The sequence below is a fragment of the Pygocentrus nattereri genome, chromosome 4, assembly GCF_015220715.1.
Source record: "Pygocentrus nattereri isolate fPygNat1 chromosome 4, fPygNat1.pri, whole genome shotgun sequence".
NCBI classification, from domain to species: domain Eukaryota; kingdom Metazoa; phylum Chordata; class Actinopteri; order Characiformes; family Serrasalmidae; genus Pygocentrus; species Pygocentrus nattereri.
In genome coordinates, this window is record NC_051214.1 from 43,429,377 (window position 1) to 43,455,050 (window position 25,674).

Genomic DNA, 25,674 nt, shown 5'->3' on the forward strand with positions numbered 1-25,674 from the left:
TAAGGTGGAAGAGAAAAATTAGAACAATACGAGCCATTTTACGAGAAACTGTTCCACTTTTGGAGAAAAGCTTCCTGGTAGAGATGCGAGAAAAGTGGCTATAGCGGAGCTAAAGCTTAAAGCGGAGCAGAAAAGTCTGCATTTTCGTTTATTTCATATTTGTTAGCCCATACTAGCACATTAGCACATACTCTGTCATAGCCAAAGGTTGCGGCTCCCAGTGAGGTTTTCTTTTTGTGAATGGCTCTTCTTAACATTTGGGTTGCCGACCTCTGTTTTAGACAAATCAAGTTGTGTTGAAAAGACCATCTCAATTTGTCTCTTATTCCATTTTGTCTGAACTGAATAAGCGCTGATAGGTTCTTGCTTGTCGTGCACCAAATGATTGCAGATTTTGGCTCAGGTCTTCTCAGGTAATTCAAATTGATTTTCCATTTCCTTCTCCTCATTTGTTTGCTTTGTTTGTCACATCAACTATGATTCTATCTACAGACCATTCTCAGCCTGACACATCTCCTGCTTCTCGCAGTCAGCTTCAGTTTTCCTTTTAAGCCGTAGTAAAATGGGTGTAATGACTAGAATATGCCCACTAATCTTAGACGCATTTATGCTGTATTTTCCTACTTTGGGTTTGCATCTCAAGGACAGTAGTAGTGTTGCTTAACACAGGATCTGTGCTCTGCCGATGATTTTGCATGGATGTTTGACTCATTGTTGTTGATTCATATCGTACCGTTTTTTGATAAGCTTTGGTACATGCACCAGTGTGAAAGCCGCCCTCACAAACTCCCACACAGCCTCTTCGGTGGGAAAACGGCAGCCGTCTCCTGGCACGTCTCAGACCTGTGAAGGAGGGTTTAAGGCATGCATTATCAAATAATTAATTACAGAGAAAGCTTCCCACTTATGCTTTTGCAAACCAATTAATCATGCATATGCAAGAGTAGGTTTAGTTGGCTCGTAATTTATTGCGCTTGATTTTAATCAGCGTCGTGTTTCTCTTTCCTAGTACGCGGTCTGGCTGGTGCTCTGGGTCACCTGGAACGTCTTCATCATCTGCTTCTACCTGGAAGTGGGTGACCTTTCCAAGGTAATGCATGATTTTTTATTTTTTTTATAGTTCAGTGCTGCAGGAAGGAACCCTGTACCAGGTGGAGATGTGTGTTATCTGGATGCCACAGGATGATCTTAGCCACTCTATCTTTTTTGCAGGTGTCTGTCCCTGCACTTTTTTGCCCTTTACCACTACGAAGTTGTCAATTGTATCTGAAGCATTTAAAGCGAGGAAGATGTTCTCAGTCTTGAAGTCAGCACTCAAGGTCATTACTGAGAGCGAAATTCTATCTCTTGATGGCAACTCTACTCAAGCACTCAGTCGTGGGCTATTGTTAGCTCATGAGTCCTGGCCTATTGTTAGCTTGCCATGCTACCATCGCATCTTCCTCTTTTTCACTACTTTTCATCTCCCCCTCTTTCATTTCAAAGGATAAATGATTCCGTAATCCCTCATGCTTATGTGAGTAGGAAAAAAAGTGCAAAGAAATAATTACAATGTCAAAATGTCAGATATTGTTTCCAATTAAATGGCAAACCAGCCATGTAAGTTGATTATCAGATCCATCAAGCACCCTGTATGTATTACATTTTCATTTTGGAAATAGTAGATGGTTCTTTTCGAGCAAATGAGGCACCTTAGAATCATATTCTGATTTCTGGTTAATGCTCACTCCTTGTCATTGATGCAAATGACAGCCTGTGAACAAAGTCCTTCAGTCTTCTGGGCCTGTAAGGGCACTCCTACATGTTCACAGATGTTAATGCTGCCATTGTCATTGGTTCTAAGGTTGTGTCACACACAGCATGCAAAACAGCGTACAGTCTTGGCCAGCAGTTTGGTATGGTCAAAAATTGCACTGTGCAATGAGGAGCGATGAGGCGGACGCATACGCTGAGATAAGCGAGATTTATTAAGGGCAAATCCAAAATCAGGGTCATCACGGTCCAGGGTCATTGAGCCAATACGGATAGATTGTGGGTCAGACATGACATAAACCAGAAACAACCAACGACACAGATTCAAACAAAGCAACCAAACATAGACCGATACAACAAACAAAGACCGGCAAACACAGGGCTTAAGTACACAGGGAAAACGGGGGACAGGTGCAAACAATCAGGGCGGAGTTACAAAACGAGGGGCAGGACTACAGATGCCAAAACAAATGCACATGGACTAAACCAAAACACGAAGACATGGACAGGACTGGGAGGGGCCAATCGTGACACACTGGCTCTAAATGAGTCGAAATTCTTTACAAATTGACTGATGACTTTTTTATTAAATCCAGACTGTGTGGACAGAAATGAACACATGAAACATACTAGCACATTTTCAGTACTTTCAATTAGCCAAACTCGCAATACAAATAACACTGTTTGCTTTGCAATGACAAATATATTAAACTGCCATTTTAAATTCTTCAAAAAATATTCTTAATTACTTATCCTTTGATCTTTCATTCAAAATGTTAGCAAAAAATCCATTTTTGTTTAAGATATAAAGATTGAAAGAAGAAGTAAATTCATTAAATAATTATTTTTCTTAAATCTGTGTGCCACAATTGTTGGCAACTCTAGAAATTCTTAATCATGAAATGTAACTGAAATATATTTCCATTCATATTTTATGGTTTAAGTTCACCTGAGCGATTAGGAGCACTTAATGTTCAGCCTTGATTTCCTGATTCAGTGGGGAATGTATATAAGATGAAACAGGCCCACTGCCCTCAGCCATCCATCACTATGAGGAAAAGCAGAGAAGACAGCAATGACGGACCTCAAAAAGTTGTTGAGCTGCATGAATCAGAAAATTGCTAGAAGAAAACAGCTAAAAATGCCAGTTTCCACTCTCAGCTCAATTGTTCAGATGGTTAATTAATTAATGATTAAGTGACCCTTATTATTCCCACAATGGGGAAATGTCACCTCCAAATTTAACCCATCCGTGAAGTGAAACACCACATACACTCTAGTGAGAACACACACACTAGGGGGCTGCGAGCACACTTGCCCAGAGTGGTGGGCAGCCCAATCCGCAGCGCCCGGGGAGCAGTTGGGGGTTAGGTGTCTTGCTCAAGAACACCTCAGTCACGTGCTGTCGGCTCTGGGGATCGAACCAGCGACCTTCCGGTCACGAGGCTGGTTCCCTAACCTCCAGCCCATGACTGCCCCGAAAAAAAATAAAGGATGTTTCAGATCTGCCAGGAAGAGTATGAATGTCTGTACTGACCCCTACGCACAGTGAGGAGGATGGTTAGAGTGGACAAAGAATCTCCAAGGATCACAGCTATGGAATTTCAGAAGTCAGTTAGGTCTTGGGGTTAGAATCCATAATCAGACACCACCTATTTAACCACAGGTTGTTTGGGGATCTCTAAAATGCTGTCAAGGACCAACAGACTCAGGCTCTTACAGTCTGAATGATCTTCTCAGAAATATCTCCTGAACAATGAATAAATTATTGAATAGTACATAAAGAGGCTATTGAATGTAAAACTGTGTTTACACTGGCATAGATGAATTAGGCAAGCTCTGTTCATGGAACCGACATACTGTGAACCTCAAACTGTCTCCTCCTCCAAATAAAAATCCCACGTTTGCAAAAGAGATAGTTCCAAAAAGTTCCAAAAAGTTCCAAAATCCGAAACTGTTACGTAAAAGTCTTGCCTCATTAATATTAACACTCTCAAAATTGACATGCACCAGCCCACTTTCTAGTCCAGCAAGTATTATGGGGAACAAAATGACATTGCAGGAACAGTGATGAAAATGGCAGAGTATGTGCAGAAATATGGGCTGTGAAGGGGATGTTGCCACTTTTTATATCCATCCCAAGGACCCTAACTGTCAACAGGCATGGCTAATGTTCAACTTTAAATGAGACTGAAGTTGGCTTCCTATTCACCACCTTCTTAATATCACGTTTCATTCCACCTTAAATGTTACAGCTAGTACAGGTGCCAAAATGTAATGTAACCCAATTTAAAGTGGAACGGATAATTTGTAAAACAAGCTGGGGAACAAGAAGTCATCTTCAGCTCCCACATCTTTAACAGGATCCTGGACACAATTAATTCAGAGCTGTTAGTTTACTCTGCACATTTCTCTCTAGACAGTTTCTCAAACCTTGAACACTAACAAGCAGCTTCGCTCAGAGTTTCACATTGAAGAGACTGAAGAGAGGGCAGTTCAACTTCATTAGCATCACAATCCCAACAGCAACCTTTAGTTAAGTAGCTAGCCATGCGGGGGATTGTATCTACTTTCTGAAGCCAGATCATCTTAAACTGAATGTTTCGTAATGAGCTACCAAACTTAATTTACTTTGTGTTGTTATGATCAAAAGTAATTCGTTAGTATAGGCAACCTTAGCCATTAGCAAGCTGTAAGTAACATGAATGGCTTGTTAAATACTATGACAGTATGACCTAGATTATTTACACGGTGGTTGATTTTATTTTTTCTCTGTGTCTATTTCGCCATGTTGCTTCTGTGTGAGCCACTGTGGTGCCTCGGTTTAAACAGCAAATCGGAGCAGAGCTCATCAGATTATTGATGAGCCACCAATGAAAGGAAGACAGCTTGTTTCATTCTAGGGCCAAATCACAGAGTTTGAAAATGGACATCTAAAACTTCATCTGGACCAAAGTCATATACCCATATACAGTTTTGACTGGAAATGAAATAAATGAATGGTGGTCTTTTGCAAAGTAGTGCAAAGTACTACAGTAACGTAACAGAAACTAACATGATACTGGCTATTTAGCATAATACAGCATTTGAATACAGCCTGAGCCCACTTACCTTGCAGCACAGATTGTCCAAAATAAAAATATGAAATTGGCTTATTGCCAATTGCATGTTCATCTTTTGCTTTAAGCTGTTTGTTTGTTATACAGTGAACAAGGAAAATCGAAGGAGGCGAAGGAGAATAATTGTCACGAGTGAATGATAATGCAGGGCCGGGATTGCTGGGTTATGCAGTAGCTCTGGACTGTATTCTTAATGATGAAAAATGGGCCCATGGCAGCAGCAAAGGGGTTGTGTTTTTGGCCTCAGCCACAGACCTGCATTGGAGATTGATTACTTGATCATTAAATCACCCTGTTGTTTGCGTAGTCAATCTGGATCACCTTGCTGATCTGTCACTACTGTACAATCTTATCAACCATCTCAGGCAACAGATGGAACCTTCACTTTATATCAGTCTCTGCTTTCCCGTGCTGCTGTGTCAAAATGTCTAACTTACGGATTGCCTTTTCAGGCTCGCCGATCTGTCTTGCGAGCCTCAAAAGCCTTCGGGATCCGTTTTAGAGCTGTAGCTGTTCTCATTAGTAAAGCAGAAGGCAAACAGAATGAGCGAGCCAGGCGGTAGTTCGGGTTAACCCCTTCAATGGCTGGGGCCCACCAATAGGCTCGAAGTTTCATTACACACTTCTATAACCTAAGAATAGCTCAAACTGTTTGCAGTGAAGCTCCTGTCGTTGATGAATAACAAACCTTAGTGTGTAATAAGCCTGGGATTTTAGGTGCTAAGGCTGTGGACATATAAAATGCGACATGAGAGGAGTGTTGCACCTTTCCCCAAAGTCGTATTAGAGATGTCGCTCGCTCAAAGTAGCCTTTCCAGCACGCATCTTTGAGAAACACGATGGACAGTCTCTTGGCAATAATGTATGCTCTCATCTTACCCATGTAGCCACACTCTCATGCAGAAGTGAGGCTGAGTGGATGCGGTTCTGTCCCAGAGGATTACACTGGCCGCTCGCTATAGCGGCCTGTTGGAATCCGCACTGGTGGCGGCTCCTTTGAAGCTTTGTCTCCGGAGAGCCTGGCAGGCTGTCACAGCCGCAGCTCAGAAGAACGATAAAAAAACAAGAGCCTCTGTCCCTGCGCTGATCGAGCTCCTCTATGGCCCTGTACTGCCGCTTTTAGAGAAGCCCCACAGCTTCTTTCTCATCCCACAAGTGATCTTGTCAGTCAGTCTCCACCGAGAATAGAAAGTCAACCCAGCACCCTCATCTCTCCATCTAGCTGGAGAAGGGAATGTTGCTCGTGATGGGTTTGCCATGCTCCCACTTTTGATAGTACTTCCCCTACTTTAATTAGTCAGAGAAATAATAGCGTATTAGTTAGCGTGATTTATTTCCTCATGTTGGGTGCGGCTCATAATTTATTAATGTGGGTGTAATGTGTTTAACCAGAAAGAATCCATCGAGACCCGCAGATGTGAATGCAATTAGATTCAGATCGCACACATAAACAAATGAAGATAAATAAATGACAAGCCCGGCTCTTTCTCTATCTCATTAGATGATGCGGGCCCTCCCTGCAAGTCTAGGCACGTCTCTCGTATGTTGAAGGCTGCGTACCACCTTGTTACGCCAAAGGCGGAAAACAGAAAGAGTGACAGAATTGATTGACACAAATACAATTTCAGTCCTTGGGAAAAATCCAATTCGTGTTGTTTGCCTTCCAAGATGTTTGTCGTTCTAGGTCAATCTAATTTGCACTTGGAGAAGAAGGTAATATGGGCTGTCTCCTTCACAACAGGGACAAAGGCCTCCATCCATGGTTTGCTGATGCCCTGCGCACAAATAAACCATTCGGGACCACGTCTTCCCTTTTGTATCTTTTGTGTTTGCATACTCAGTACCTGGCCATGTGTTGAATCTCCATGCGCCTGGACTGCAGCACATTTGGAATGGGTTATGAGAGCGGTTCCTGAGGCTCAGGGCGGAAGTGACAGAAGAAACAGGGGAGCGAAAGCCTGGAGAGGAGGAGTAAATAACACAGCATCTCTTCCAAGCTAATACAGACAGTTTGGCAGGGAGAGGAGCTGCTCACAGCATGTACTGTGCACTTAGCTGGGTTGAAGAACCTCACAATTACTCTACCTTCAGCAGTCTTAAAGAAGTCTGTAGAATACACATGATAACTCACATACTGTGCAACCTTTTATGTACTCTTAAATGTACTCTTTTGTAAAGTGGAATTCTGCCTAATGCAAGTGGATTAGCTTATTTCTCACAGACGACATTAAGTGCAAATTTTTCAGAAGATTTCTTAGAAATAAGGTAATCCACTTGCACGAGGAAAGGTACCACTGTACAACAAGACTACACTTATAAAGGTTTTGTGAATGGCTTAAAATAGTTTAATGATGGTTATTATGTAGTTCATAAATACTTTTAAAATGATTAATAAGCAGTTAGAACCTAAACAGGGCAACAGACCTGTTATATCTGAGGAAAATGAATACCTGATGAAGCGGACGGGTTTAATGTTGACTAATGAAGAAGACAAAGTGAGATCAGTAACCAGCAAAATCTGAGGGCTGATGGTGCAGTTGAATGCGGGTTCACTGTTTGTCAAGCAACAGGTTATTGTTAATGATTTACGGTGTTTATGACCTAATTGGTAACCATTAATAAGCTGATTTTTAGCTATTTATAAACCCTTTGTAAGGGTAGTCTTAGTATGAAGTGGTACCAGGGGAAAATCAAAGGAAAATAAGTGAAAAAAAAACAGATGTTTCCAAAACTGGAGTTCAAAAAATGATCAAAAGATGCAGAGAAAATGGAACTCCTAATGACACTGTAACATCTGGTGCATGTGGTAGACCACTAAAGCTGTTGTTGTTTGTGCTGACTGCAGCAGCTCAGAAGTCTGGAAAATCTGCCATGCAACTCCAACAAGGTGCTGCAGCAAATCATGGTAACCTTTGTGGTAACCTTTCTTCTCTTCAGAACTCTGCTTTTTGTTGGAATACAGTTCATTTAATTGATATGGGACCTTGACAGACTTTATTTAATTGCTTATTTTCAGACTGTCAAAGTAACATGTTAATAACTCTGTAAATTAATAAATTATTAATGCTACTTTTTAAGGTTTTTCCTAATGTCACGTTTTTAACTATAATATGAGTGCATGTTGAAGCCAAGCTGGAGCACACTGTATATTGCTGTGACAGAATCCGCAGTTGTAGCCCTTTGGTTCAAAGACGAATTTTAAAGGGCTTTTGCTGGGTTTTTTTGCAGCTTCAGCAGTTAGATTTTTGGTATTTGGTGCATTACAGCTTTCATTCTTTTCAGGAGTCTAGTTTTTTGAGGAATCTAAGGGATATTTTTCCACACCTCCAAAGTTTAGTCTTAGATGTTGGTTGCATCTTTCAGCCAAGTAATCCCAAACACATTCAGGGACTGTAGGGTGGGCAGTCCTTGTTCTGAGAACATCAACATAAAAGCCTTTAGCATTGTTTATGTGATGGGGACAGTTTTGTAGCACTTTGGTTCAAATACAAAATTTAAAGGGCTTTTGCAGAGATTTCTTCAACACCTGCAGCAGACTACACTGGGGAGTGCTCATGGGAAGTCTGTGGATGATTCAACTAAATATAATATAAAGCTCCAGCTCCCCTCAAGAGCCACCTGAGCTGTATGAGACTACAGTCACAGAGGACTTAAACAACTGAATGAATATATGATAAAAATGTTATGCAACTGACTGGTTGCTGTTGCACTCACTGGTTGTCAGTGATGAAAATTCTGTCCTCATTGGAATCTATGGATCATTGCTGCCTTGGCATTATAGAGTCTGGCTGCCACTCACTCCAGAATGAGAATGTCCAGAAAATACCCACACCATAACTAAGATAAAGGAAGGTTAGGCTCAAACCAACCTTTCAAGATTGATTTCTTGGCCACAGTTAAGGCTGCCACCTTTCTTTGTAGTACACTAAGCATTAGCGAAAGATAATTAGAAGCATCAAGGAGCAAAAGTGAAGCTCGAGACAAAAAATAGCTGACAGATAAATAGTCAGACAAGGTTTGTGTGACATACAGCCTTAAAGCCTTCACAATTGAACATGACTAAAACATATAGGGCCTCATTCCCCAACCGTTCTTAAGAAGAAATGTCTTCTTGAGACCCACTCACGCAGTTTTCACCAAGATTCTGACATTCAGCAATGTTTTCTTAGTTGGGATTTGTTCTTAGATACAAACAGAATCTACACACACTCAAGAGCACAAAGCTTGAACAGTTCTGCTTTTTAAAGCACGTCAAGAATCTGACACAGGCTTTTTCATAGCACCGTTCTCAAGAACACATTTAAGAAGAGATTTAGGAAGACACTGGTGAATAAGGTCCATTATCTCCAACTAAAACCTGTTACAATCTTTGTCATTTGAAAGCTTCGTCAAAAAAATGATGTAAATCCTGAGATTTAAAGTGAACTAACTGATGAGACAAATTCTTAGAAGATGCAGAAATGTTATGCCACACAACATCCCAATTTGGGGAAATATTGAATGTGTGCAAGATCTCTACTACACCTGAAGGAGAGTCCTTAAATCGAGTAAACAGGTCATAGAGATGTGAGAGTAAGCCTCAGGAAGCTTCATAATTACACAAATGATCCAATAGGGATGGTTCTTTAACTGAGCATTCCAGAGAACCTCATACACACGTAGTGCAGAACGTAGTCTCAGATAGAGAAAATAGGAGCCGCCAGGAGTAGAGAAGAGGAACAAAGCCCATGGGTACCAAAGATATCATCTGAAATAAAGATACCGTTACCAGACCTGGTGGAGAAACCAATGGCTTGGATTTTCCATTAATTTATTTATGTGAGGGTGAGATGGGGGCTCTGAAATGTTTCGGGGAAGTGCTGATTACTAATAGCAACCCTGATCCTGCTCACTGATAAACCTCAAACCTCTTCACTTGCGTGGAAAATGAACGGACACTTAATTTGCTCCATTCGGCGTAGCTTTTGTGTTCGGACAACAGCACGGATCCTCTTGCATTAGAGTAAAAAGTTTGATGGATTAGATTTGTTGAGTTGATTTTCTCTGCAGAGTTACACTGTGAATACAAGGTGCCCCATTATTCCTTGCTTGCGACAGACTTTTTAGCCTAATAAGGCCTTGCTTTGACATTAATGCTGAACCAACAGCAGAGAAAATCCATACAGCACCTAAGAATGAAGTACCACGACTTATTGTTAATGGTGTTTTCCACTAGTGCAAGTCCATCTAAATAGTCTTATATTGAGCTTATGCTGAAACGAAGTCTTTTGTCATGTCCATTCAGTGCGCTTAACAGGGCTTTTACACTTAGAAAGTATCAATGAGCAGCTTCTTTTGCTGGAAAAGCAAAATGTTTGTATATGCTTGACACAAAGAACTAGTGTCATATTGATGGCACAGATTTATTTTAGTACTGGACATAAGGAGTTAGAGCGTTTTGGCAAAGTTTCTCTTTGAAAGGAAGCTTTCTGGAGAAACAAGCTGACCTGCAGTGCTGTGTTTGTGTGCAACTCTTGCATTCATTGAAAGCGTTTGACATGTGGTGTTGTGCAAAAGGCAGAGACCATCATTCATTTATTTTACTTACAGTGAAAACAGCCATTATGTACAGGTTTATCAATATTCAGCAACAATTGCAAAACAGATATTACACAGAAGCTTAAACAGTTAGATTTTTTTTATCAGTATTTGGTGCATTAAAGCTTTCATTCTTTCCAGGAGTCTTCAGTTTTTCAAAGAATCTGAGGAATATTTTAAGTTCAGTCTTAGAAGTTGGTTGGATTTTTAATTCCAAGTAATCCCAAACACATTCATAGACTGTAGAAGGGTGGCCAGTCCTTGTCCTGAGAACATCAACATGAAAGCATTGTTTATGTGATGAGGACAGTTTTGGTGGTCTACCTGGTCTTGCATGGTTGTTAGGACTCCCGTTTTCTCTGTAAAACTCCATAAAAAAAAAAAAAAAAAAAAACTCCTGTTTTTTCCATTACTTACCTTTGACATTCACTTTCTTTATGCAGGTGCGATATCTTATATCCAGTCATATCAGAAATCTCCTGAAAAATGAATAACTCATATGTAATGGCTTTTTTTACTGGAAACTAAATAAATGAAGCATGCTCCCTGTACTTCAGTAATCGCACAGGTTCCCGACGCCCACATCTCTCTGAAGCTGTGATACTGAGCCTAGTGGCCTTTATACCGCTTGGGAGATAAATTTTATTCATTGAACCCCTTGTGCATTCAAAACTTTTTTAACATGTTTGTTTGTTCTTATGAGTTGCCATTTTTCATATTGATATTCCTCTCTTGCTGTGGAAAGTGATATTACTGTTGAAGCCACTGACTCAATCTATAAACTCTGGTTGCTCTGGTTTTATCTTTGCCCTTTACTATGAAGGCAGCTTAAAATGCATCTCGCCCAGGCTCTGTCAGCACACTCTGAGTCCTCATATACAGTAAAATGGAGGATTTCTGATAAACTGTCAAGGGGCTAAAAGTGATAAGGTGATTTATAGTCAATTTCAGTGGGAAGTGGTGGAAAAAAAGCCTAGCCTGTCAGCTCCAGGCCCCTCTGAACAAATGAGTTACAGTCCATGTGCTGGCTCAATAAGGCCATCATTTCCCATCAGCGCCCATCACCGCCACTGGGCCATGGAGAGCAGAGTGAAGCCTGGGGTTTGTAGTTGTGCAGGAAATGAGTGTCTGCCAGTCTTGTCTGTGTCTGTCTGCCTAGTGTGGTGTACAGTACCATTTTCAAGTCTTTGTTAGACCAAAGATACGTCTTGGCTGTCTGTCAAGTAGTGCTTCAGTGTGTTTGCCTAATAACATAAACTTATACAGCTCAGCTTTGTCTGAACTGTATGGCAGGAACTGTGGGATGAATGTGGACGCACTATATTAGTTGTTCAGTTTTCAGCAGGGCATGTCTGTATGATTCTGCTTTTGCTTGATTATATACATGATCCTCAAATGACAAAAATATTTAGTAGCATTGGTTTCATAAGACCACTTGCACTTAATTCAATAAAGTGTTTAGTTGTTGATGAAAGAAAATTAAAACATTTCAGTGCAAGTGACTTGGGTTTCATTGAAATGAAATTCTCTTGGGATCCATGTAAGTGGTTTTGTCCGTTTAATGTAACCCGGTTGCTTAAAGAAAACTCAGTTCATTTATTTAATGTTACATATATATATATATATATATATATATATACATACATACATATTATGTACATAGTAATTCAGAACAGACACAATTCTACAAAAGTAGAATTATATAAATACTTTTAATACTACTCATGTCACATTATTTAATACTTAAATATTTTAGTACTACTCATGTCACATTATAAGCAAGATTGGTTAAATACAGTTAGTATAAGTCCCGGTACTCTGCATTGACTGATTAAGTATCGCATCGGAAGGGAAAACGTAAAATCTGTGCATCACTTATAAATATGCTATTCAGTGATTATATTTGTGTTATGATGTTCCTATACAGGTAACCTTCAAATGTTTAGTGCATTCCAATCGGAAGTAGGCAGCGTTCTAGGGCAGCATTTGCTTCTGAGACAAGTGCTGTCCCATTCTGAAGGCAGCATAAAGCAGCTGCCTTCTAAGGTGCCTTAGTTTGACCAGATCTGAAGGCAGGATCGCATGTATCCTTCTCAGCGAAGGCAATCCCACAATACTGCTCACCGGCCGAGAGTTCCATCGCTCCGGTCTGACAAACGGCGGATGGAGCCGCCGTTTAGGCCGACTGAGGATTTTACAAATATAAGTTATTTCTTCACGGCTGTCTTTACTGTTTCGATTAATTGTTGTATTTGAGTAAAGTGTCGGACATATTTATGTTTGTAGGTCTCTAGAAACTGTTCGTGTGGTGAAATTCTGGCAGTTCGCTTGTCTAAGGTGAGTTGACCGGCTGCGTTTGTAGCTTGTTTGCTCGGTAAAGTCAGCGTTAGTTAGCTTAGCTTAGCTTAGCAACCGGGATAACCGTGTTAACGCGCCGGCTCTTGAAAACGAGAGTGTCCGGTTTAAAATACTGGCTGCTCACTGTTTAGTAGCGTTTAGTTTCCTTTAGCGTCAGTATTTAGGGGTTTTTCTGTGCTCAGGAACGAACGTTACAGCAGCGTTACAGGTGCTGTCTGAGGGGCTGAGGAAGAGGAGCGGCTGTCTGAGGGGCTGAGGAAGAGGAGCGGCTGTCTGAGGGGCTGAGGAAGAGGAGCGGCTGTCTGACGGGCTGAGGAAGAGGAGCGGCTGTCTGAGGGGCTGAGGAAGAGGAGCGGCTGTCTGAGGGGCTGAGGAAGAGGAGCGGCTGTCTGAGGGGCTGAGGAAGTGGAGCGGCTGTCTGAGGGGCTGAGGAAGAGGAGCGGCTGTCTGAGGGGCTGAGGAAGAGGAGCGGCTGTCTGAGGGAATGAGGAAGAGGAGCGACTGTCCGAGGGGCTGACGAAGAGGAGCGGCTGTCTGTGGGGCCGAGGGAGAGGAGCGGCTGTCTGTGAGGCCGAGGAAGAGGAGCGCCTGTCTGAGGGGCAGAGGGAGAGGAGCGGCTGTCTGAGGGGCTGAGGAAGAGGAGCGGCTGTCTGTGGGGCCGAGGAAATGGAGCGGCTGTCTGAGGGGCTGAGGAAGAGAAGCGGCTGTCTGTGGGGCCGAGGAAGAGGAGCGGCTGTCTGTGGGGCCGAGGAAGAGAAGCGGCTGTCTGTGGGGCTGAGGAAGAGAAGCGGCTGTCTGAGGGGCTGAGGAAGAGGAGCGGTCACAGGGAGAAATCTGCGCTGATTGAATGCAGCTGACTTGTGGAGCGTATTTTGGGGGGGAAACACAGCGATACAGGCTGTTCTCTGACAATGAAAGATACTATATAGATATACACATTTTACATGACCATATTTTTATTGAATAAACACATCACAAACCCAAGTGTATGCAGTGGGCTTTTCATAAATGATGGTATTGCTTAAAATAAAGATATCTTTCTAGTGCTTCTCCTCACTGTGGTGTAATTAGTATCTATTTCAGGCTCACTGCCTGGAGTCTTACAGCCTTTTAGGGAGAAATCTATATATCTGATTTCCTATTATTCAAATTGATCTGACCCTATGCTGAATAAGTCACTAAATCTACCTGATGCCTGCTTTTATTGAGCTATTTCTGCCCTCAGGAGACCTGTTGCAGATAGCAAATGGAAGAGCAAACTTAAACGGCTGTCAAATCACACAGTCCAGATGGTCTGTTTCGGTCAAAATTTAAAGTAATACCTTTGGTAATATACATTTAGTCTGCTTTCTCCATTCCTTCAATCTACTGAGCTTTGAACGTGTTATTGCATAATGCAGTAGCATTATTACCTGCACTGCAGGGTTCTTAAAGGAACCTCAGCGGGGTTGTGAATGTTGGAAATGCAACCATTCAGAGACAGAGAACATTTTTTTTGTCTTTTGAATTGCTCCTTTGGGGTCTTTGCTGTAGTTGTTTGCAAGAAATACACAGCTTAGCATTTTGACAGCACATGATGAGTTTAGAACTGGGACAGATGAGGATGGGGTATGACTCAGATACCAAAGAACCACAAGAGCCTGTGAAACGCGCATGAAAGGAATGTCCTTATTGTGGATTAGGTTTTACAAAACCTTTTATTGGAATGAGAAAAGTTCCAGAAGGCTTGTACATCGTTATCATTGACATTGTTATGTACTTCTGTACTGTACTTCTAAAACAATGAACGATGCAGTTGTTCTAAAAAGAAACATTAATGCTGTATTTACGTTTGTCTGTAGACAGATAACAGCGAATGAGATATTCAGTGGTTTTCAGTGGAGCAGTGATGGAAAATTCATTCAGCGACAGTGGCAGTGTAGAGAAGCAGATTTTTTAGGAGCCATGGATGGTGAAGGTCTTATTATCTGATTCCATGCACCTGTTATACAATAAAAAAACTAGTATAGGGCATCTTACTGACTTTCTCCACCTTAAATGAACAACCGTGACTGGTAATCAGTCCACTGATAATCACTTAGTGTTGCTGGTGATGCTGTCACCATGGCAACATTTATATGGCTGCATGCCACCGTTGTTGCGTACCACTGTGAGGCATAGAACAGTGTTTTTTTTTATTTTCTCAGCACCTTGTAAACACAGGATCAGAGCAATTACAGAGAGCCAGTAAACAACAACGTGAACTGCACAGCAACCAGTAGGTGGTTGGACATCAGCCCATTACGCCATTGTCTTTTTTTCCTGTTCACTCTTGATCGATAGATTTTTAAAAAAATATTGTAACATATTTTTGGTGCATTTTGTCAATTCCAACTTGTTCATGACTTTAGAAAAACTAGCCTAAACTCCTACTCAAATAAATATTGTACTACTGCAGTGCAATAATGACTGAAAGCAAAAGTATCTGTCCAAGAAGGGTCTTGACTACAGGTCAATAAACTATTTAAGTACAAAGTAACTTATAGAACTTCAGTGGAATCGTAATACATCCCGCATTTCTCAGCAAGTTTTTTTGGTGCTCTCCTGGTCTAAAATAAAATGATAAACCTTAGACGTCAAATTTAAAATAAGCATTTAAAATAAGGAAAAACACCAAAAAATGTGGTCCTTTTCTATGGAGCCCTGCTGGTGATATCCTGCATTAATAAAAATAATGCTTCGGCATGATTTAGTAAGGTGTGGGGATGAGAACCAAATGCGTGGCCATGACTCAGTAAGGACTGGAATGAGATAATTAAGCCTTGACCACACCTTAATAGCTCATGATCTCAGTCCCTTGTCATACTAAGTTGTGGCCAATGCGTGAGAACGGGATCTTGTTAGGATCTTGTTTTAATGCATTATTTAATTGGCGTGGCCACACATTATTTTTATTCATATGGGATCTCACCAGCAGGGCTCCATACCTTTCACAGTTTAACCATGCATTCGTTCCTTCAGTAACGTTGAATTAAATATATTTGAATGGAAATTGACGTGAGAAAACATCAACCCAACAAGTTAATGATGGTACATGATATTCTGATCTAGAAGGTTGCAGTCATACTGTCTGTTGTATGTTGGTACAGCTGTCTTTCTGGAAAAGTGTGATTTTTTTTTTTTTTTCCCGTAGCAGGGGGTCCTCACCCCTCCCTTTTCGGCCCTCATTGCACACTAGCAGCTCAACACAGTCACAGCATTTCAAACACAGAGTCAACCGTGTCTTAGATAATCTGATTACAGAGTTAAAATGAAGTCAATTTCCGTTCTGCTACCAGAATGGTAATTAAAGGACCAAAAAATAGGTAATGTTATTAAAAACGAGATTACTTTTCTCACAAATGTACTAAAATTGTTTTAAATACTCAGGAAAGTTAAAAAAATAAAATAAAAGGAAAATCTATCAAAAGTTTGTTGAAGCACATCTAAGTTCCCACCGATCATGAATAAGTATTGGAGATTATACCAATTTCTAGGCCAAACCTCCAAACAGTTTATTTTCACTGGGGATGCACAGCTGATAGAAGACTGCGGTCGCATGTGCTGCATTTGGCAGTGCGTTAAACTGCAGGATGCAGAGAGCTCAGTTGGCAGTTCATCTCTGATGAATATGAGACTGTGGAGAGGGCTTTCAGTGTCATTAGAGATGACGATGAGAGTTCCCGTTCCAGTGCACCATTAAGATTAGAGTGACACTAATGCGCTGCCTAGACACACAGTGAGCATGTAGGGGTCTTACCTCTGTCTGCATGGGGGAGCACTCCATTTTCCACGCTGACACTTCTTCTGCTCACGTCATTTTCCAAGAAAGCCATGCCTCAACGTATGGAGTGATGTTCCTGTGACATACTGTTTGTCCTAATTAACTTTATTAATGCGGATGCATTTGAGGCCATCCAAGTTCACATTGTTTAGCAAACAATGTGGAGTTTGTCATTTTGTCAACTTATTGTTTTGGAGGGGGATCTTGAGGGAGCGTCTGTTCATTACAGATTCCTTTCAACAGCCTGGAAGCGACTACTATCAATCATGCCACACCAGGGGGGCCTCCATTTTGGTCCCACCGCTTGCTTTGTGAGGGAAAGTGTCATCCTCAATGTCACTCTAAGAAAGAAAAAAAAACACAAAACAAACAAGCAAACAGAATGACACTCCCCACCACACACACAGGCGTTCTCAAAAACCCACAGATCTGCAGGCATATTATCTAGAGAATGCTTTCCCATTATTTAATCATTCAAAACCTGGAATCACACATCAGACCAGCTGCCTTTCAATACGGTTGACTCACAATGTACCTACTCAGTAGGATACACAACGGTCTAACTCGGTGCCTCAGGAAATAAATATGAAATGCTAGCAAAGTCACAGGCTAAACCGAGGCCCAGTAATTCTAGGCTTGTGTATGTTAAGTAGTGACTGCCCGCTTGAGTGATGAGCGTGTGATCTTACAGGAAGGCTGGAGCGAAATCTGACAGCAGGGCCACTCATCAGAAATCTAAAGCATGGTGATTTGTCCAAGGTCCTGTGATTGGCAGGGCTTGACCAGTCAGTCATCTGGAGAGAAACTTGTCATTTTCAGTTTGGCCTCCACAGCTGAGAGCTCTGTGTGTCAACAGAGAGAGTAAAACAGAGCAGACTGCAGGGTTTATTCTCACAGGGGTTGGAGAGCAATCAGCAGCATGGCAGAAAAAAGACTGCACAGTCTTATAGTATGCAAATTTTCTGAAAAGGTAGCACTTGTAGCATACATTTAAATACTTTAGTACTGGCATAAAACTCAACTATAAAGGGACCGTAAGCCTACACTCAGCTTTCATGCGCGTTGTTGAAAGAGAGGAAACCCACACCAGCAGGATTTCATGAATGTGCATATGTTTGAAGTCACAACTTTAAAAAGAGGGAAGCGAAATAGTTTATAATAGTTTAAGGTAAAGCTTAGTGTAATTTAATATGTGATTTTCTTGGTTTCATTTTAAGATGGCTAAGACAGTAGGAGAAGCTTCAGATTTCAAAGACGTGTTTGGACCGATTTGCTTTTCATGAAGGAAATGGTGAAGACCTAAATCTTAATAGCTGTACATATAGCGTTATAGCTCAATAATATAAATTCTGCTCACTTTTATGTAATTAACCCCTCTGTTTGCAAACATTTTAACTTGCTGTATAGTGTTTGAACTGCTTGATGGACAACCATAAACACCTGAAAATAAGACTGCACAACTATGGCTTAGGAGATGGCTTGGGCAGTGGGGATATAGTCTTTGACATTTCACCAAAGTATAGAGAGTATTGTTTACACGTTACAAAATTGAGTACAACTACCACAAAATGGCACTGAGCAGTCTCTGTTTGTTTTGTTTTGGGGAGACCAAGGCTTCTGTCAGGGAGTGGCTGGATAGCATAGTGGATAACTCACCACCCTGTGTGTGGAACATCAACTGTTCAGTTCACTGTCCAGCCTGGACCATCACTGGTACACGGTCCTGACAGTGTTTTCACTTACCATTGTAAATCTTTCTGAACAAGTGTGTATAAACGCAGCAGAAAATGAAATTGTTGTTTTGTCTGCTTCACAATTCCATTTTCTTCAGTGAGGTTGAAATGAATTGAACAGTGTGTACACATTTGTAGATACATTTGTATTTTTTGGCAGCATAATTCGCAGTTAAAGGTGAGAAACTATAATGTATTACAATATGTCATTGCAATGCTTGGCTTAAGTCATTGAAAATCACAGTAGAATTTTACTATGGCTAAGATTTTGTATCATGGGACCATTTTGCATGTGCATGTAAGTTGTGTGAAATGACAGTAGTGATTCCTACCTCTGTTGTTATACAAAGAAGAGGTGCTCAGTTAGAGAAGCTGTCACTCCCTGCAGTTAAGTTAGTAACCCTTTTGTCAATATTGACGTGTGTCGCTGTTACAAATTTAGCAATAACAACACTTTCAAAGCCAAGATAAGAAACAGGCTACTTTGCTCATGTTGGAGCAACTGGATGCTAACATAATATCAAGATCAGCAATATAGTGAGGATTAAATTACTTAAGATTGGGGCCAAAAAAACCTCTTGATATAGACATGCATTGTATTATGAAATACTAGTATTGGAGCTGGATTCTCCAGCTTACGCTTTTGGAGCTCACATTGCTGTGACCTGAAACCTCTGTGTGAACACCATAATAGGATTTAAAACCAATGTAGTGCTTAAGTACGAGAAACGGCAGTGCCAAAAAAAAAAAAAATGAGGGAGACAAGTGATTCACCTCAGGATCATTGCATGCAGGTGTTTAATCTTAGAACAGAGTAGGCACAGTTTAACCCTTTAACAGTGGCACAAAACACTGAAGCCTATTTAATGCCAGAGATTATAACTCCTGGGAGTAATAATACCCGAGTATTCTTCCTTCATACCATTTTAGTTTGAACATCAGAGAGCTCGTAAAAAAGCTTTTAGCTGATTTGTTTGTTGGAATGTGACAGATAATAACAGCAAACATGCACTCAGATGAAGTATTGCATCTCGTTGCAAAGCCTTTAAGTTGTCGAGGCCAGAAACACCAAATCTGTGTGTTGTAAACATGTAATATTTCATAGAGATGCTCAGTGATATCAGAATCACATCCATATCAGCAAATCATTGCTTAAAAATTTTTTAATTTGCTGATTTTCCAAAACGATAACTGATGAGCTGATGAGATATTGTATTAATATACAATATACAATATTAATATATTGTACTATTGTATTAAGAGTTACCGTACAAAAATATCTACATTTTATCTATTGCATCTTTAACTGTTCACAAATAAATGCTATGCTTGTGACATTAATCCAGGTTGGTCTAGTCCAGATTTCTTCATTTTGTAAGTGTTTATGTATCGGCATTGACATCAGCAGATATATACAAGAAAAACTGGGTATTGTCTTCAGTTCTACAGTACCCAAATCAGTGTAACCTGACTTTTTAGCTACACATCTGACATAAGACATTAAAATACAACATCTTACAGCAGATCACAGCAACAACAAAAACAACATTGGTATTACTACTGTCTTAAATCCCCAGGGGACCTAAATCTGTGTTTTCATTCTAAGTAAGTTAATCTTGCTATTATATGCTCACAACTTGTGCAAGTATGTCTTGCGCATGTCCTTCAAGCGTCACTAAATGGACAATGTATTTTGCCAAATTCCCATCTTTTGATTAAACTGAGTGCGCCTAATCTTGGGTGGTACATACATAAACAGTACCCTCACCAGACACACGGCTGATTTGGTTTGTCCTACAAACAGCTTTAATAAAACTTTTAATAAAGCTTCAATGTGTTTTCAGTCTCCCCGTATTCAAGAGGAACCTACACAGAGGAAGCTACCAACCTAGTGTGGACAATTGAGCTATCTAGACTAGTTCATTTGTCTGCCTGTTGTCTGTGTGTTCCTTTATTTGTTCAGTGGTGCCACACCAGCATTCCCTGCATTCCTGTCCAGCAGTAAAGTGACGTATAAGACACTATAAATCTGCTAATGTTTTAGAGTGTGATGAACATAGTGGGGTTCTACAAGACTCTCTGTATATCTAGAGCCCTTTTTACTCCTTTCTGCTCACTTGTTCTGTAGTGTTTAGCTCTGCTGTAGTGCCGTAGCACAATGAGAGTGTTGGCCTAGGACTTGTGAATCATATGCACTCATTGGAATTTTTGACCATGGCCAGAGAGCTCTTATATAGGTCTAGTGTTTTATTATATTAGCTATCTTGTGTTTTTTGTTTTTCATACAAACTTTGCTGCATATTTTGTATCATGCAAACACTTAATTTACACTGTGCTCCTTGGGACTGTAACCACAGTATTGTTGAGGTGGAACATCAGTGCAATGCAACACATCAAAAACAAAAATGGGGCATCTGTCAAAAGTGCCTCTGGCTCTTATGGCTCCTCTAGACAACTTTGCTAATTGTAAAAGAAACATTTTGTTGCTGTTGTTTTTGACTCACATCGCTTGCTATCTGCGTCTCATTGTGCCCAGACCCTGCAACCCCATTTCCGAAAAAGGTTGGGACACTGTGTAGAATGTTAATAATGCTTAAAACACCTGGTTGAATATCTCACAACTAAATAGGTTGGTTGGCAACAGGTCAGTAACATGATAGAGTATAAAAAGTTTCAGAAGTAAAAATGGGTAGGGGTTCACCACAACCACTACACCACTATACACACTGGAAATAGTGCAGAAATTCCAGAATAATGTAAAATAGCAAAGAACTTGTGGATTTCAACATCTATTCATAATATCATTAAAAGATTCAGAGAATCCAGAGAGTTCAGATGCTGCCGTGCAGATGATGTCATTTTCAGCAAGATGATTCCAACCCACATTCTGTGTGTATTACAACAGCATATCTCTGTAGTAAAAGCGTCTGGATGCTAAACAGGCCTGCCTGCAGTTCAGAGCTGTCACACACTGAAAACATTTGCCGCTTTATAAAACCAAAAAAGCGATAAAGGAGGCCTTGAACTGTTGAGCAAGTGAAATCCTATCCAAAGCAAGAATGGGGAAACATTTCACTTTCAAAACTACAGCAGTTGGTCTCTTCACTTCTCACACACTTACAGAAGAAAAGAAGAGGTGAGGAAGCAGAGTGGTAAATATGCTTCCGTCCCAACTCTTTTGAAACCTGTTATTGGCATTAAATTCAAAATTGGCACATCTATTAAAAAAAAAAACAATAAAATGTCTGTTTCTTCCTCTGATATATTGTCTTTGTAAAATTTTTAATAAAATATAGAGTTTAAGTGATTTGCACATTGTTGTATTCCATTTTTTTTACACTTTTGCGAAATGAGGTTGTAACAGTTTAATAAATGTTTGGTCAGCTGAGCAGGAGTTGCGTGTCCTGAACTGGTCAAACCTGTGATATGCAACCGCTATCCATCCACACCGCTAACCGTTTAAACTCTAATTTGAATCCCCAACCCTTTGAACTCCTGAAAGAGAATTTTAACTTGTAGGGCTTTTTGAATATCACTTCAGCACGAGTATTCTAAACTCAGCTTTTGGAATGATTCTTGACCCGTCCTCCATGTCACACAATGTGCGTAGTGAAGCAGCCTGAAATTTAGAAAGATACAGGTGCACAAATATCCAGTAAAGCTCACAGTCTAGACTAGAATGCATTTGCTAAAGGTTTAAACACACAGTTATTAAACCATTTTAAACTTGCTCCTCCAGCAGCACCTGTACATTTGCATTTGAGTTGTTTTAAGTGGCAGGATGTTGGTATAAGCCCATGATTGAATATGCTGTTCCATATACATTGTTTGCAGTTTGCCTGCTTGTATAACAGTGTCTTTATATGTGAATGTAAAATTGTTAATTTTGATCTCTCTCTCTCTCTCTCTCTCTCTCTCTCTCTCTCGCTCTCTCTCTCTGCACTCATAAAGTGGTTAGTTCACTGGCTGTTCCAGTGAAACACCCTGGCTCACTCTAAAGGTCAAGCTTTATTGCTAATTACTTGGAGGAAAATGGCTGTTTTTTCAGACGCCATCAAATAGTAAAATGACCTTAATTAAAGTGAAAATTCCTTTCCTGTCCATTGCATAATTTTTTTTTATCCCCACTTGGATCACCTCAAATACATTGCAGTAAACATGGACAGAGCTTATCTGTTTTCATCAACATGCAGACTTGCTTGTACAGAAGCAGGAAGACAGAAATATATCATAAACATATATGTAAATATGTATTTTTTAGAAATAAGTCAGAAAGAAAGATTTTAAGGGCTGTTCCATTATAAGCTCAAGTGAAGGGTGTTAGATGAGCCCTCAAATGGACAAGGGATTGCGTGAACGCCAGTGTCGACTTCATCCCCAGAAATCATTGCGACCTGACTCATCTCCTTTTTCAAACCCAAAAATAAAGGCAAACAAAGTTGTTTGTAATCTATAGCAATAAACTACTTTAAAGCGCTTAATATTTCAAAGCCATAACATTTGATTTGCTGGGCTTTAAGCAACAAAGTACTCCATCATACATGACTGCTAACACAACTACTATCACCTCTGCTAGTTAGCTCGTTAGCATGCTAAAGGCTACACAGCTATCAAGAACAAAAATAGGCTTTTCACCAAAGTTCTGCTCTGAATGTTGGGCCAGATAAAGCTATTACTCACACGCATCATGTACATTATGCCCAAATGTCTTAAAAACGTTCTGCTTTGATGAGTTTACATGGCTAGCCGATTAGCTCGCTGAGGCTAACCTGCTGAGGGCGAGTGCGTTCTGTTTGAATAATATCGCTCCTCACTATACATTTACGGCATTTGGCTGATGCTCTTATCCACAACGACTTACAGTTTGATCATTTTACACAAGTAGGCGAAGGTAGTGTTAGGAGTCTTGCCCAAGGACTCTTATTGGTTTAGTGTAAGGTGCTTACCCAGGTGGGGGATTGAACCCTAGTCTACAGCATAGCCAACCACATATACCCTCCTGCTTTCATCACCAATCGTTTAACGTAGGTGTGACGCACATCTGAGTGTTGAGTCAGAGTTGGTGGGGGCAAGTTGATATGGGGCTCAGGTTAAAAGTGATGTTCTCTAGTCGTGGGTCTGTGGTGCGCATGCATGGTGCAAATCTGGACATAGATTGGGTAGCAACACAGTGCAGCGCTAGATTGTGATGACTTGTGGGCTTTTTAACATAGTTTTTTGCTTATCAGTGGATGACGTGCCAACGTGTCAGTTTTTTAAAGGTAACATTGAAACCAGAAATATCCTTTCATTGTTTTGGCTCTGGCTAACACCAGCTAGAGTGGTTAGCCTAGTTCAACCACACTGGCTCTGCCTTCTCAATCATGTTCTTACCAGCTCGTCCTTTGCAACATGCTTGTTTTAAACAAAGTATTACGGCGTTGGCATAGAATAAGAAATGGGAACCATAATATTTGAACCCCTTAAATGGGCAGGGCCTGTCAGCAGGCCCAAAGTTTAATTACACTCTTCTATAACCTAAGAATAGCTCATCCAGTTTGCATTGAAGTCCCTGTAGTTACTGAATAATAAGCCTTAGCATGTAATAAGCCTGGGAATTTAAAGGTTTCAAGGCAAATACTCTTATTGACTATCAGAAAGGGAGAACTGCTGCTCAGCGGTAGCTGATATAGCTGGGAAGCAGGCAGGTTACTTCTAGCCACACGTCTTAACTCTATGGTAGGCACTAACATTGACACTACCACCCCACAGCCCAGCACTGTAACGCATGTGAAACACATCAGCACCTCATTAAGCTAACAAGCACTCATTTGCAAAGAAAGTCTCACCTGCTCAGCACCTCCCAAGAGACTCTACGTGTGGCCGCTTTGCATGGCCTCGCATCACGGGTTACCCTGGCAGCATGAGCCAGTGGCTGGATATAGTATAATATAATAATCTTAAATACGAGCAAAGCTATTACTCTCTGCACATCTGGTAAAACATAAGAGCATTCATTGAATTGTTAGCTTGTGTATTTTCTCCCTGAGTTTCTCTGAAGAAAAGTAATAAATACAAATAGAAATTTCAGTTTTTTGAATCCTGGCACCTGTAATGATTCATCAAAAACTGTAGTACACATGCACATCCCTAATCACTGTTTCTTCTTGCTTCCTAGTTAATTTTGACAAAATAAAAACCCAAAGAGCACCGCTTAGCACATTTCTACCATTGCTGAAAACGACTGCTTGGGAGTGCACAGAGAAAGAAAAGCAGGCAGCCAAACGACAGAAAATAAATTAAACCTTCAACAGCTGTTCACGTTTCTGCCATAAAGCTGTTGCACAGTCTCTGCCACTCAGTCCCAATTGCTGAATACAAGAGAGAGTGAGCGTGAAAGAGAGAGAGAAAGAGAATAAGGCTATTTTACAGCAATTTTAGAAGTGCACTCCCTGCTTACCTATCTGCATTTAATCAGCCTGGACTTTCAAAATCTTGGTCAGCTAGAGATACTGTAGAGCACTTTGGAGGGGTGACTGATCTGTAAGACTTTTTTGTGTCAGTAATACGAGTCTCTGCTCTGCATGTTCTGTCGTTTGATGAATGTGAATCATTTGTTTAGTCATGTATTATCTGATCCCATTAATCATTTATTTTTTAGACGTAGCGTGCAGTATGGCTCACTCTACAACAAACCTTTTAGGAAGAGAATGGATGCGAGCTCTGCAGTGTACTCTGTGGAATCCTGTACTCTGAGGTATTGCAGATATGTTGAAAATCACCTAAAGCAACACCATGCGTCACTGAGATATTAGCTGCGTTCAAAAGCCTAGGAGGTAAGGCGGGTCTTCGATTGGACTATTCTGTGAAGACTCCTCCTTAGCAGCCTATTGGTCAAACAAATGGACAGTCCTAACTAGGCTGTGTGGTGACGTCACCAGAAAGGTCCCTTCTCTTGCAATTGCGGCGTGAAACTTGTGAGGGAACTGGTGAGAGAAAATAGGGCCTGTTGCATTTTGTGGAGATGGAAATGGAGATGTTCTTATATAGTACAATAAACCGCATACAAACAAATACGTCTAAATATATATATGTGTGTGTGTGTGTATATATATATATATATATATATATATATATATATATATATATATATATATATATATATATATATATACACGACCTGTCCAGGGTGTATCCTGCCTTCCGCTTATTCCAGCTGGGATAGGCTCCAGCATCCCCCCGCGACCCTGACGGAGAAGCAGCTTGGAAAATGGATGGATGGATGGATATATAGACGATATATGGGCAAATATTTAATCAATCAATTTACACTTTATAAGGTGACAAAGAAGAA

General features: G+C 40.6%; 1 protein-coding gene across 2 annotated transcripts in view; it reads left to right on the forward strand.

Moving 5' to 3' along the window:
• nkain2 (sodium/potassium transporting ATPase interacting 2) overlaps positions 1 to 25,674 on the forward strand; it is a 267,619-nt gene that overhangs the window by 101,270 nt on the left and 140,675 nt on the right. For both annotated transcript variants that reach the window (XM_017683579.2, XM_017683577.2), the window contains exon 3: positions 1,010 to 1,090. In XM_017683579.2, the coding sequence (XP_017539068.1) occupies positions 1,010 to 1,090 (81 nt within the window). The remainder of the gene's footprint in view (positions 1 to 1,009; positions 1,091 to 25,674) is intronic.